The sequence below is a fragment of the Myotis brandtii genome, unplaced genomic scaffold (genome assembly GCF_000412655.1).
Source record: "Myotis brandtii unplaced genomic scaffold, ASM41265v1 scaffold4, whole genome shotgun sequence".
NCBI classification, from domain to species: Eukaryota; Metazoa; Chordata; class Mammalia; order Chiroptera; family Vespertilionidae; genus Myotis; species Myotis brandtii.
The window spans coordinates 3,699,591-3,714,050 of record NW_005365371.1 but is presented as its reverse complement, the minus strand read 5'-3'; the positions used below and the strand labels follow the sequence as shown (position 1 = coordinate 3,714,050).

At 40.3% G+C, this 14,460-nt stretch overlaps 1 protein-coding gene and 1 long non-coding RNA gene across 4 annotated transcripts in view; one reads left to right on the top strand and one right to left on the bottom strand.

Annotated features, from left to right (window-relative positions):
* The window catches only part of PCYT1A (phosphate cytidylyltransferase 1, choline, alpha), a 46,992-nt gene extending 36,234 nt beyond the window's left edge, over nt 1-10,758 (top strand). For 2 of the 3 annotated variants that reach the window (XM_014545289.1, XM_005873158.2), the window contains exons 4-9: nt 4,201-4,317; nt 4,973-5,124; nt 7,132-7,210; nt 7,651-7,793; nt 9,168-9,356; nt 10,214-10,758. In XM_014545289.1, coding sequence (XP_014400775.1) covers nt 4,201-4,317; nt 4,973-5,124; nt 7,132-7,210; nt 7,651-7,793; nt 9,168-9,356; nt 10,214-10,420 — 887 coding nt within the window. In that variant the 3' untranslated portion in view covers nt 10,421-10,758. The remainder of the gene's footprint in view (nt 1-4,200; nt 4,318-4,972; nt 5,125-7,131; nt 7,211-7,650; nt 7,794-9,167; nt 9,357-10,213) is intronic. The other variant, XM_014545287.1, reaches the window with a different exon arrangement.
* LOC106727296 lies at nt 10,759-14,426 on the bottom strand. The gene is made up of 2 exons (XR_001363465.1): nt 12,300-14,426; nt 10,759-12,098 (listed from the first exon to the last, which is right to left on the bottom strand). It is a non-coding gene; the product is annotated as an uncharacterized LOC106727296 (long non-coding RNA).
* Between the last annotated feature and the right edge of the window lie 34 nt (nt 14,427-14,460).

The following is a 14,460-nucleotide window of genomic DNA, read 5'->3' as shown; positions in this document are numbered from 1 at the left end:
TTATTTATTGATTTCAGAGAGGAAGGAAGAGAGAGAGAGAGATAGAAACATCAGTGATGTGAGAGAATCATTGATCGGCTGCTTCCTGCATGCTCCACACTGGGGATCAAGCCCACAATCTGGGCATGTGCCCTGGCCAGGAATCAAACCATGACCTCTTGGTTCACAGGTCAATGCTCAACCACTGAGCCACGCCGGCTGGGCTATGGTTACTTCTTAATTGTGTTAGTATATTTGCTCCCTGTTGTAACTGAGGAATAGTGAAATGCAAATAGAAATGAATGCAGTACAGTCTCAGGCCAGGGATCCCAATACCCCTTGACTATGTCTTGGCTCTATGGAGTATAGTTTTTGATCCTCAAAATTTCAAAGAATGCTTTCCTTTTGCGAAAGTGTTTATACATGTTGATTACAACCCTTCTGATTCATGATGTGATGTTATGGGTTTGGTTCCCCTTGTTTGAGGAATAAAGGCTAATGGAGCAGGTAAAATGACAACACGGAAAAACATGTGGCTATTTGTAACAAGGTGTAATGCTGGCAGGTCAAATTTCAAAATGCCACCAAATAGTACAAAGGTCACATTCAGATGTGATAGTAGAGTCTACCGAGGGCAAGCACTTTCATGCACTCTAATGACACACTTTCAGAATTCAGTACCTCACTCACATCTGACCACATTAGTTATGTTACCCACTTGAGATACGTAACATGTATGTGTGTGTAGATGTGCTTTTCAGAAGTTTGGAAGCCTATAGTTAATAAGGTACTAACTAATAAGTCTAATTTTTTAAAATTTAGAATAATATAATTTTGCAAGTAGTTCATTTTTGAGATAATATACTTTATAGTCTCTTTATTATACTATCTACAACAAGAAATTAAGGTCCATAGAAACTTAGAAGTAAAAGCTCCTCTACAGTAAAACAAATAATTAGTGATAAAATTTAAGCTAAAACCTAAGTTTTTCCATCTTTGTGTTCTTTTCACCCTAGAGTGGTGTGACTCTTCATAGACATTAGTTATTAACAATAGAAGACCATTGGCCAACTGGTTGTATTTTAGGTGGTACATATAGTCACAAACTAGCCTATAAAGTTTGCTAGCCTAATTCTGTCTCCAGTGTTTCTCCTGTATCTCCTTCTGTCTGTTCTGTTTTATGTTAAGTAGCCGAGTAACTGGTTGAATTCATGCCAGTGCTGGCCAACGGATGAGCCAGCAATGAATCTGCATACAACATGCTATAGTTGGTGAATTTTAAACAAATAATTAGCACAAGGGGGCATTCCTCTCTCTGCCCCCAGGTTTTCACTTGGGAGGTTAAGGGAGTACAAGAGGGAAGTTTGATCTAGGAGAAAACTCACTACCCAGAGAAAAAACAAATATGACTTGAGAAATAAGATAATCTCTTTTGAAAAAAAAGAAAGAAAGAAAAATCAGTGATATGTTCTCTGGGAGAAAGGAAGAAAAAGCAGAGTCTGAAGGACAATGGAAATCTGTTGGGGACAAAATAGATTTGATGATAGGTATTTGAGAGAATATATCAAAAGAAACAATAAATTGAAACCCAGGTCTTTTGGGCCTAAAGGAGAACATCTTGTTTGTTAGCTAGCAGTAGTGCAAGGACTGTTAATTTGTCATCCAAATCAGGACCATTTTGAGAATTAAAGGTTTTGTGCTTAATAATATGCTGAGACAACAGATGTAAACCAGAGGGAGGGTCTGGTTATCCTGGCCAATAGCCAGTTGGTGAAAGAATGGATAACTTGTGCTTTGTCCTCAGATTTTCTAGTTCAGCAGTGGCCCCTTCTGGTTATTTGGTTAATATACCAGCCTGGTTTCACCAAAGACTTGGGGTTAAGTCATAGGGAATAGAGAAGTTGGGAGGTTGGGGAAACACTAAAGAGGGCAAGAAGCACATCTGGCATTGGTCTGACAAAAAGGATTCAGTGGTGACGTGGCCTAATATGGGGTGATTAGCTACTGGCAGATAGCCATTGCATCAGCAGCATTCTATGCTATTTCCACTGTCAGGAAATCTCACTTTGCCCTTGATGAATGCTAGTGGCAGAAAAACAACAAAATATTCTTAATTTTTATATTCTATCCTTTGTCTTTAAAGATCAAGTAAAGTGAGATCATAGCCACTCTAGACTTGTTTAGGAAAGATGGAAGTCTGTTAGTTACTTCATGGTCATGATTTCTAGGATGTAGATGTGAGATTATACCACTCAGATTTTGTTTTGTTTTTTGTTTGTTTTGTTTTGTTTTTTATAGATGAGGAAACAGGCTTAAAGAGGTTAAGAGTACAGAGGAAAGAGACTGGTTGGCAAGCTTGAACTATAACCTTTCTGACTTTTTAGTTCATCGTATTATTTCTCAGTTTTTCATTGTATTGGTGTATTTGTTTTATTTAAAAATTTTGTCTCTTATATTATAAAATCAATACATTGCCATGCTTAACATTCATAAAGTACAAAAAGTTAATATAGAGTGAAATGTCTTCCTTTCACCACTGTCTCACAGCCACCCAGTCTCCCTTTTATGGGCAACCAGTTTTACCAATTTTTGTGGATATATAAACAAATAATCTATAAATCCTCCTACCCTTTTAATGTGGCATGGTATATTCAGCCTTTCATTGAAACTTAGGTTGTTTCTTTTTTTTATGATAGTTTTTTGTTTTGTTTTTAAGTATATTTTTATTGATGTCAGAAAGGAAGGGAGAGAGAGATAGAACATCAAAAATGAGAGAGAATCACTGATCGGCTGCCTCCTGCACACACCCTACTGGGGATTGAGCCCACAACCCAGGCATGTGCCCTTGGATGGAATCGAACCTGGGACCCTTCAGTCCACAGGCCAAAGCTTTATCCATTGAGCCAAACCAGCTAGGGCAAAACTTAGTGTTTTTTTCTAAACTTTTTGCTATTACAAACAATGCTGCAATGAATGATATACACTTTTACATATATATCTGTGAGATAAATTCCTAGAATTGGAATAGCTGTGCCAAACGGTATTAGCATTTGTCATTTGACTTTTGATATATATTGCCTAATTGCCCATTTTAAGTTGTATTAATTTATATTTCTATCAGCAATATATAATTTCTCAGTTTAAAAGCTACTTGTTTATGGATAAACCTATCTGGAAAGAAAAGTCCATAAGCTTCCTGAGAACCAGTTTCCTCCCCCTTGATTCAGGGTCTTGAGTCACAAGGCAGGAGAGACAGGTATCTGATCCCCACCTTCAGTATATCTGATGAGACTCTGGCCCTTCTTTCCCAGAGTGACATAGACACTCCTACTGTTATATTCTGCTGCTACCGTGAAGTAGCTTTTCCTCTGTTCACATAGTAGGAATATGGTACTGGGACTCGTCAGAGTTGTCATTTGAAGCATGATGAACCATTATGTCAATTTACTCTCTATGTGTTTATTTGGATTTGGAATTAGTCTTGTGGTTTTTCTTTCATAGTCCACTACCACACACAAAAAATTGACAATCAGTTCTTTATTATTCTCACTAATGGAGAGAAGAATATTTATATATTTGATTTTCAAATACTTGGTATATCACCCTCTACTGAGAAAGTGTAACAGCATGCTCACTGTCAAGGAGAAATGCTTGAAGGAATTCCATCTGTTATCCCAGAGCAGGTATTGAGGGTGAACCTGGGACTGAGGAGCAATAAATTGATACCTGGTACTTACCTTCCATCTTTCTTAATCTCACCTTTCTGGATCACTCCTTACTCTCTGGGTCATAGTAGGGAGGCTTATTTTCAAAGCAAAGCATTAGTCATTAGTATTCAAGGCAGCTTGAAAATGAGAGAGCAAGCAGCCAGATTATATTGTTATTTTGTTCATGTGTAACTGAAGTTTAAACCTGAACTGAAGGTAAGGATTTTGAAGTTTTGGACTTACCTGTTGTATAACTCTTCCTTTTCACATCTAAAAATAAGAAACGATAATCATGAAATCCAATTGCCTAAGCAGTTTGGTATAACCACACTAACAGAGTTCATGGACATGCCGTCAAAAGGTGTTTGTTGCCAACGACGTCTGTGATGTTACTCCTCACAACACCTTAGGAGAGGTGTATGCTGGGATGGAATAGTCACACAGTGCCATTTCCATTTGTCGAATGAGATATTGAATCAGTGTATTTTTGTGATAAATTTTCTTTTGGATTTAGGTGAGCGACCTGTGAGAGTTTATGCAGATGGAATATTTGACTTATTTCATTCTGGTCATGCCCGGGCTCTGATGCAAGCAAAGAACCTTTTCCCTAATACATACCTCATTGTGGGAGGTAAGAAAACATCTGATGACTTTAGGTGCTGCCCAGAAAAAAAATTATAGTAGTCCTTTTCTTCTACCTTTATAACCTGAGTATATAGGGTCTTGTTTTGGTTTTTAAATGAAGGATCTAGTACAGCCTCTCTAAAACATGACGTATACGAACCTGGAGAGAGAAGTTTCAAGCTCAGTGACCTGAGATGTCCAGTGTTTATCTCACTGTTTTTAGCTGAATTTCTGTAGTCACAGGAGACCCCTGTTGCCTATTTGAGAATGACATTCACTCTGGATTTCAGTTTATCATTTTGAATCGACTGAATTACAAAATTCAGCTTAACAAATTTCATATGGTCCAGTCCAGTCTTATAAAAATATAATAGCAAAACATCTTATAAAACTTAACTGATGCAGAAATACATGCAGGTTTATTTCAAAGCCTGTTGGAGCCTCTCTTCTCCAAAGTGTGAACATACTATTTAGTGAGCGTTGCTCCTGAAGGTGTATCTTGGATTAGGGAAAGCAGTCACCCAGACTGAGCTACCCTGCAGAAGATTTGTCTCCAGGTGGGGAAAATGGTTACAGCTCCAGGGAATGGGAGAGGTTGGTGACTGAGCAGCGATAAAGCAAAGGGGGCTTTGACTTACAACTCTCTGATGTGGTGAACTCAGTTTGCAGTGATGAGCTAACGCACAACTTCAAAGGCTTCACAGTGATGAACGAAAGTGAGCGCTACGATGCAGTGCAGCACTGCCGCTACGTGGATGAGGTGGTGAGGAACGCCCCCTGGACCCTGACACCGGAGTTCCTGGCAGAGCACCGGGTGAGAAACTGAGCACCTGCCCCCTTTCCCCGTTCTGGAATTTCTTCAACTCTTGGGGCTGCTGGTACTTGGACTAGTTTTCCCCTAGCCTTATTTTACTTCTACCTTCTATGTAAATTTCACAATGAGGAAATGACAATGATATTACTACTAATAATAGTCATCCCTGACATTTATGTGGGGTTTGATGGTTTATAAGCACTTTTAGTTACATTATATATCATTTTCTCCCCATAACAATCCTGTTGGGTAATTATTATATGAGAACAAGGCCAGGAAGACTAAACAGTCTGGTCCAGATCACACTGTAGCAGGTCACACTGTAGAAATTGACTGCTTCAGGTAGGTGATCCCCACCCACCACCACACACTGTAGTTGTCCATCCTCATAGCATACCAGCCTCTTTAGAATAGACATAGCCCCAGCTACGCTTTCCTCACATTCCAGGAAATAAGACAGATAGACACAGACTACTCTCGTGTTGACTAAAATTTAGTTTCAGGGCTTTGATTTTGGGCTAGAAGTTGTGTGCAATCAGCAATCAGGGAGATTTCTCTCTTTTGCTCAGCAAGTTAGTATTATAAAGCCCCTTACCTCCTTTTAATTATCCCACATTAAAGCAACAGGTTACCTGTAAAAGGTAGTTACAAAAGATAAGAGGATTTGTCAGGTCAGGTTGGAGGCCCTCAAGCCTGAGAAACCCGCAGCATATGGTCAGTTTTCTACAGGGGTGTATGGAATGTTGAAGGTGAATTGTTCAATGAAACAGAAAGGAACAGAGGCAGCCAAAGTGCTTCAAAAGCAATACTTTTGAAGGATAGGCCTGAAGCTAAGGGGTATTTGTTAAAATCCTTTAGGATTAGGACACACCTTTTACAGTTCTCTAGCTTTTCTACGTCAACACTTAGTGGTGCCAAAGGTAAGATTATTCTCAGTAACACAGCCAAGCAGGCCCAGGCAGAAGAGGTTAGAGGAACTTCCATTTTGCTTTTCTTCTTGTTAGCAGTGTATTTATGGGTAATTGAGATGTTAGCTGAGAATCCCTGACACAGTCCTGATGAGCACATTTCACACCACAGTGGCTTCTGGGTGTTGGGTGTGGTGGTATTAGCAATTATATTAACAAAGGGTCTATGGCCTATTCAGGAAGGAGTAAGTAAGTGAGGTTTAGCATATTTTTCAGAAAGATTATTGATCCAGTGCCAGTGGTCTCTTCACTGTTGCAAGAGGTATTGACACTAGTAAAATGGTAGATCCTGAGACCTAAAGATCTTTTATGGCTTAGGATTTTCCATTTCTCAGGAGCATAGAAGTGTCTATTCTAATAAAAGGGTTCTTGGTTGCTATTTTTATATTCCCACTCCTCTCCTGGTCTGAGAGAGAAACCAGTTTACAAATCACCTCTTTCTCAGACTTCCAGAAACTTTATTTGATGAATTCTTATAGACCCAAGAGGATGAGATGTCCTTTCTTCTTTCCTCGCTGCCATACACTAGCACACCCAGCCCAATTTCCAAGCATGGTGACTGGTATACAGTGTGAAGGTAGCACCTCTAGTACACCAGGAGAAAGAGCTGAAAAGAGAAACTTGCTGACTTCATATTTATGATCCATAAATAATTAGGTTGAGTGGCTTATGAATGAATCATGGAATTAATGAGCAAAACAATGAGAAAGAGAAAATGTCCAGCCCTGGCCAGTGTGACTCAGTGATTGAGCTTTGGCCCATGCACCGAGAGATTGCCAGTTCAGTTCCCAGTCAGGGCACATGCCCGGGTTGCGGGCTCAATCCACAGTAGGGGGTGTGCAGGAGACAGCTGATTGATGTTTTTTTCTCTCTCTCTCTTTCCCTTTCTCTCTAAAAATAAAAAATAAAATAAAAAGAGAAAATGTCCATTTGAGGCCTGGCCTCTCCTTTTTGTCCTTTTTCTGAGCCTGAGAGTTTGTACTGGTTCTTTCTGCATGGCAGGTATCCTGGGTTATAAATGATGTTTCCTTATTTTCAGATTGATTTTGTGGCCCATGATGACATCCCTTATTCTTCCGCAGGAAGTGATGATGTTTATAAGCACATTAAGGAAGCAGGTGAGTAAGCTGATGTGCATATTCTCACTGTGATGTGTACAGTCTCAGGGGCAGTGACAGAGATTCAGCCACATGACTACTCCACAGAGAAAAGTTTATACACTGAGAAATTCAACATCCACTTTCAGGCCACACTTTGGATAAGAGGATAAGGTGAGCATAGCACTGAGACCCATCAGTTCTCAGACTAAACATCTACTATTGATATCTCTCTTAATTTCAGGAATTTCTCCAGCCCCATCTTTTTCTTAATATTAGGGCCATATAGCCCTTCCTTTCCTTAACTCCTTTCCTTTGATTGATTACTCCTTCTGTATGTCAGTATCACCAGACTTCCCTTAGTAATAGGAAAGGAAAGGAATGTTGCTCCCAGTTTCCATCTAGTCCTGCTGCCTGAGCTAACCAGAATGTCACAGTGTTTGTATGTGTTTTGGGGTTAGGTATGTTTGCTCCAACACAGAGGACAGAAGGTATCTCTACATCAGACATCATCACCCGAATTGTCCGGGACTATGATGTGTATGCCAGACGGAACCTACAGAGGGGCTACACGGCAAAGGAGCTCAATGTCAGCTTTATCAACGTGAGTTCCAACCTCATCCCAGAGTTCCCTGGCCCTATAAGACACACATTGCCTCCTACTTCATCTGAGCTGAACTTACTTTTCAGTTTGCTATAGTTATTTCCTCCAAAAGCTCATCGAATGTTTGCAGATAACACTATGCTGAGCTCTTTACAAATATAAAACAGAGGCATTTTCTGCCTTTATGATCTAGTATTAATACATTGATATAAAGACACACAGCCAATTCAATAAATGAGAATTTGCAACTTTAAAGTCCAACATGTATATCAAATACATTAATAGTGGTTCTTAGCTTTTTTATTTATTTGATGTCCTTTTGAAAATCTGGTAAAAGCTATGGATCCTCTCCCTGTGTGGGTAGGGACACACATTTTGCATGCCATTTCTCAGGACATATAGACGTAAGTTTTAAAATTTGATTTATAGAAGCAAAGTTTACCTTAGCTTAATATTATCCTTTAACAACAAACTGCTATACATTTTGTGTATATAAATTATACCTCTATTAAAGTTTATTTAAAAAGAAAGCTGCTAACTATATCTTCTACATTAGTAGCTTACCAAGCTTCCTTACCTGTTCCTCATTCTGTGAATTATGACTGGGTGAAATGGTTTCATCTGAATATGATTTATCTATACAGATAAACCCTAGCTGTTGTTAACCGCCTACTACAGAACCTTTTCTCTTTTTTCAGGTGTTTAAAATTTAAACATATTTCCTTAATCCTCTATGATTGGGAAATTATGAAAATATTTTTCATTTGACTAAAGATTCCCCCACCCCATTTCCCTTCCTTAGGGAAGTTGGTAGGACCAAAGAGTATCATCTTTATTTTGTGAATGAGCAAGCAGACCTCCAAAAACTAAAAACAACTCTTTTAAATTCATAGAATAAGCCAGTGGTAGAGGAGAAAAATCCAATACAAAATGAACTAAGTAAAGATCTACTACTTCCACTTTCAACCTATTATAGTGGCTTATTCTTGGCAATATTCTACAGTGATCTGGTTCCCTTTACATCTCCGTCTAGAATATGGTTTGGGTTATGTTGGGCATGTTTATGTTCTAAGTCTATGTTTTATCTTTAAAAAATGTTACTTCATTTGGTTGCATACATGTTACTGGGCCTACCCTATTATTTAGTTTAGTTTGGATTCCCATGATGTTAGAATTATCACATTTTTGTATAAGATGACCATCCAGAGCCTATCTTACTTGTTATGCTAGAGAAGTGTGGAGTAGATTAAGCAAAGTGAAATTCTAAAGACTGAAAAGAATGTCAATAGAGTGATGAACCATGTTTCTTTCCTCCCTTTGGTATGAAAGGTCAGAGTGGGTATTATTTCTTAAAACAGTTCTTTCTTTACCTAGGAGAAGAAATACCATTTGCAGGAACGGGTTGACAAAGTAAAGAAGAAAGTGAAAGATGTGGAAGAAAAGTCAAAAGAATTTGTTCAGAAAGTTGAGGAAAAAAGCATTGACCTCATTCAGAAATGGGAGGAGAAATCCCGAGAATTCATTGGAAATTTCCTGGAAATGTTTGGTCCGGAAGGAGCACTGGTATGTTTTTTCCAGCTGGATAATTTAGGGAATTTTAGGAATATGTAGGGAATTCTCATGCGGTGGAAAAAATGATAGAATCCTTGAGCAGAAAGGGACATCCACATTCAGAAGTTATCTGATCTGTTCCTCTTATTGGGCAGAACTATATTTCAACTATTCCCCAAAAGTTCTTTCAAATCTTTACAGAAAGAGGTTACATATTCTCCTAAATAATTTTGCCAGCTGTCTAGCAACATCCAAATCTGGTGACAAGATAAGTAAGTAGCCTTCCCCACTTCAACACTATAGTTTTAGATAGAAGGAAAGGAAAGAACAAAGAACAATAAAAAGAAAGCTGCCTCCACTAATAAACAGCTGCCTCAGGATCGCTGGGTGAGGTGGGGATTCTGTCCTTGAGGAATAGCCAGGTTTCTTCAAGCCAAATAAAGGGCGTATGTGTAGCTATTCAGCAAGTGAGCCCTCGGTTAGATGTCAGGAAGGATCTGTTTGTGAGAGTGTTTGGATACCAAAATAGATTATTCAGGGAAAATATGGAATTTCCTTTTCAGAGAACTCTAATACTCAGGAAGATACCTTTTGTCTGTGTTAATTCCTTTGTTTGTGCCTGGAGCCTGGACTACAAGCCAAGTAGGCTTTTAAGAATTCCTTTGACATAGAAGTCAGGATTAGGTGACTAGATACAAACTTTAGATAAGCTGTATAACATAGACCACTTTAGACAGAAAATTACTTAGAAATATAGTGACTTTTGACATTGCAGAGGGCACTCGTGATCATGTGAAGTCTCAGACATGCCAGTGGTGACTTAGTAGGATCCATGGGTTTCTTCTAACTCTTCCTTTTGGTCTCCCCAGAAACATATGCTGAAAGAAGGGAAAGGCCGGATGCTGCAGGCCATCAGCCCAAAGCAGAGTCCCAGCAGCAGCCCCACTCGTGAACGCTCCCCCTCCCCCTCTTTCCGATGGCCCTTCTCTGGCAAGACTTCCCCTTCTTCCTCCCCAGCAAACCTCTCCAGGCACAAGGCTGCAGCCTATGATATCAGTGAAGATGAAGAAGACTAATTTTTCAGCCCTCCTTTCCTCTCCCCTCCCTTTGTCCCATCACCTTCAAAAGCTCTGTTGAATTCCAAATTGTGATCCCAACAATAAACTTAAGGACGGCTACAAAGGAAAGACAATTGGGCCAGAGGACCTCAGACGGGGGACCAGACAGCCCATTCTCCAAGAGACATCACCCACCCAAGAAGGAGGCTGACTACACCCTAGAGGCCTTTTCTGCATCCATATACCCTTCTCATTGACTTTGCTTTACTGTTTATGTTCATATGATCTTGACAGGGAAATTACCATTTTTATTAATTTTTAAAAATTAGTCTTTAAAATATAGTAAATAGAACTAATTTTTTTTTTTTTTTTTTTTTTTTGCCCCCGAGGAGTGGGCAGAAAGAGGTGGTGTAATACCCAGAGGCCTTTTCTTCCCAATAACACTATAAGTGTTTGCCTTCTGTTCTGAGGCAAACTGGCTTGCCAAATAGTTCAAGCAATAAGCCATGCTGATGGGTGATTTCGGGGTGGGGGGTGGAATATAATTTTTATTTCCTTGAAAAAAATGCTAAAAGCTGGGTAATAGTTACAAATCCCTAACGGTACTGCTGGCACATGTGTCAATGTGGCTGTGGGAGAAGGAGGTCTAAGCCAAACTTACTCCCTGAGGAGTTTCTTGTTGGACCCACTGGGGTCCATGAAGACACTGATGGGGTTGGAACCAGAGCACATGGCATCAGCTGCAGCTTTTCCGCTGTATTCATCTCAGAAGACTCTGTGGCCCGTTACTTGGGAGCTCTTGTCAGTCTCTTCCCTGTAATCTACCGCTAAAGGAAGGAACACTTTCAGGGTTACTGTGATTGTGGAGGGGGTGGGACAATACTCAGTCCTACACAGTCAGTTTAGATTCATTTTCCCCCAGAGTAAGTCCCTGGCCCTGCTACTCCTATTTCTATGCTTACTACCTAGCTTTTTACAAAGGATACTTTGTAAATGTCTGTAATCTGAACATGATTTGTTAATCCATGCTGCTCACAGCCATATTGAGTAGAGATTTGCATAGACCATGGACACGACCGCATAAGGAAATACCCACCTTCCTATCTTGAACTCTGCCCTCTTAAGAATGTTCTTGACTGGAACCAGTGCTCCACACGGTGTTTGCTTTCCTCTGAGAGTGGCAGCTGGCAGGGACTTTCTTTCTTCCACGGCCCCTCCAGCGAGGCACAAAGCAAGGGCTCACATTACAAGAATACAGTAGGTTCTCTCTCCCCCCCACATGTGCCTGCCTGGTGGTTGGCAGGGGGATCACCCCTTAAATCTCACCTCAGAGAATGCTGAAGCTTCACACTTGCTATTGAGCTTGAGCTCATCTTACACCGCCAGCAACCTACAGCCGTGTGACTCAGACCATCATCCATCAGGAATCTTGTAGCTGTGTTCAGGGGAAGACTGCTTATGTCCAGGCCCCACCCTGTCACTCATAAATACCCCTTGTGGGGGTGGAGTTTTAGTGTTTTCAGCTAAGAAAACCACATTTTATCTTTTCTTGCCCCTCTGCTAGGGCTGTGAGCATCTCAGACATCTCCCTTTCTGGTAAAACCTGCCTGCCTGCACACTAGCACTACCTAGGTTCTGAAAACTCAGATCACCCAGAGGCAGAGCACGGCAGAGTAGAGGGACAAAGGGGGGGAACCTCTTTGTCCTGATGCTTATGAAAACTCATTTTCTAACACATTTTATCTTTTCTTGCCCCTCTGCTAGGGCTGTGAGCATCTCAGACATCTCCCTTTCTGGTAAAACCTGCCTGCCTGCACACTAGCACTACCTAGGTTCTGAAAACTCAGATCACCCAGAGGCAGAGCACGGCAGAGTAGAGGGACAAAGGGGGGGGAACCTCTTGTCCTGATGGCTTATGAAAACTCATTTCTAACTCTTCTCATGAAGTGCTATTTTTACTATCAAATCTGGTTTACATGAGCTTCGGCTTGGAATCCTTTTCTTTTTAAAGGTGAAATTAATCTTGGCCTACATTACTCAGCTTCATAACTTTTCTGCCTTCTTTGGGAATTCTGTCTATTTCAGTCTTACTCTCCCTGGTATAGAAAGGCAATGAAGTCAGCACTGAAGCCCACACTTGTTCCCTTAAAGTGCACATCTTATCCGGTGTATTTGGAAAGGGAGATGCCCAAAGTGTGGTTTTCCTCCCCGTAGTCACTCCTCTCAAGTACGTACGTTATCTGGGTCTCAAATCTTTGGGCCCTCCTCCTCTGCTCTGTCAATGGGCTGCTTTTGGCATGCTGACCCTTGTGATATGACCTCCAGGCCAATAAGCTCTGTGAGATGGCTAGGGCCAGCATGTACACAAGTTCTTAGAAAACTCCCTTGCCCCTTTTGGTGAGCCTCTACACTACAGCTTCAGTCTCCCAACACTAGTATATCTTCAAATACTTTTGCCTGAAAGCAAAAACTTTTAAGGTGTGGCATGTTAGCTGCTTTGAGATAACTGTGACCCTAGGTGCTGGATAAAAATGGGTGGATGGAAGAAACTGTTGGTATGATGCATTATTTGATAATTTGTGCCTAATTAAATGTGGTTGGCACACCACAACCATACCAGTGACTTGTAAATCTTCTAACATTAATGTCTGAGGTTGTGGAGCTGTCAGCCTGAATAGGCCAAATGAAGCAGAGATGGGAGAGCCTTCAAAGTTGGATGGCCCCAGGGCCTGTGTGCAAGACACACAGAGAATGGAGAAGGAAGTCCTGTCAGTGCTAAGGAGGTGCCATTTCAGCAGTTTTCCTTGAGATGGGCTGGGCAGAAAGATTGCTCTCTGCATATACTAGACTCAGTAGCACTTGAAACTTCAGAGGAATAGGAATGGATGTGTTTACTGCTATAGTTGCTTCTGACAGCTAGAGTCAAAGGCCACTATTTTGCTAAGGTTTGGGTAAGAAAGTCGGGGATGTGAGGAAGTTAAAAATCTAGAAGAGGAGAAGAAATATGAATGAGGTCAAGAGAATTTTTGACCTTTTCTGATTGCTGATAACTTCTTGGGCAGCTCCTGAGTTACATTTTTTAAATTTTACTTGTGACCACACAGCTGGTCAGGCAGCCTCTGGGTATTCCCTCTACAACAGCCCTTCACAGTGCTTTTGTTGCTCTGTGCCTGTATTCTCTTGATTTGTGGGTAGCTTTCGATTTTCTGGAGCTCATTGCCTTTTTAATCCTGTTCCAGATCCCATATTTAAAGTCTTTCCAAATCAATTATACTTCGCTCCTTTTCTTTAATTCCCTAAAAGCCATAGCTGCTATCTTTTCTGTCAGCACACACTCTTACCAATACATATAGGAAAAACAAAAGAAAAACTCCCTTAATGTTTTTAACTAATGGTATTTTTTTTAAGCTTACCAATATAAGTATTTTTGAAGGTTATATTTTTCAAAGTCATACGATGATTGTTTTTGTTTTCTCTCATAGAATAGATTGTCATGGGATAGAGAGTAGTCCCTGGCTTCTATTTTTCCAAATAAGTAGAACATGTTCTTTGGATTATGCTATTAGATGTTAATTTTCTTTAAAAGAAGAAAGATTTTCTGTCTGCCAAATTTATATATTAGTACTCAGATTGGGTAGAAAACAAAAGTGCGAGGTTTAACACTGAGGATGACTCAGGTTGTGTTTCTTTAGGTTTGAATAGGATTTCCCACCCTTTTTTGGAAGCACTTGACTGTTTTGAACACAGAGAATTGGTTGGTTGGATTACTTGTATTGCGGAACCTGGGTGTGGGGGGTGGGGAGACAAAGTCTTGGAAAGAAATGCTGGCTTCGGCATGAAAGTTAACCCTATCACCAGTGCCGACGTCTGCGGGAATGTTTTCCTCCACTGGTGTCCAGTATATTGTTTTCCTGTCCGAGTATCATTAATTTGTTCAGAGTTATTCTGGCTTTTGTCATTTAGCCAAATAAAAGCAAAATGGTTTTACCTAATGTTTTATTTTCTGTGTTTTTGACCTGATATACATGTGTATGATACATTTTATGTATTTGGGGCTT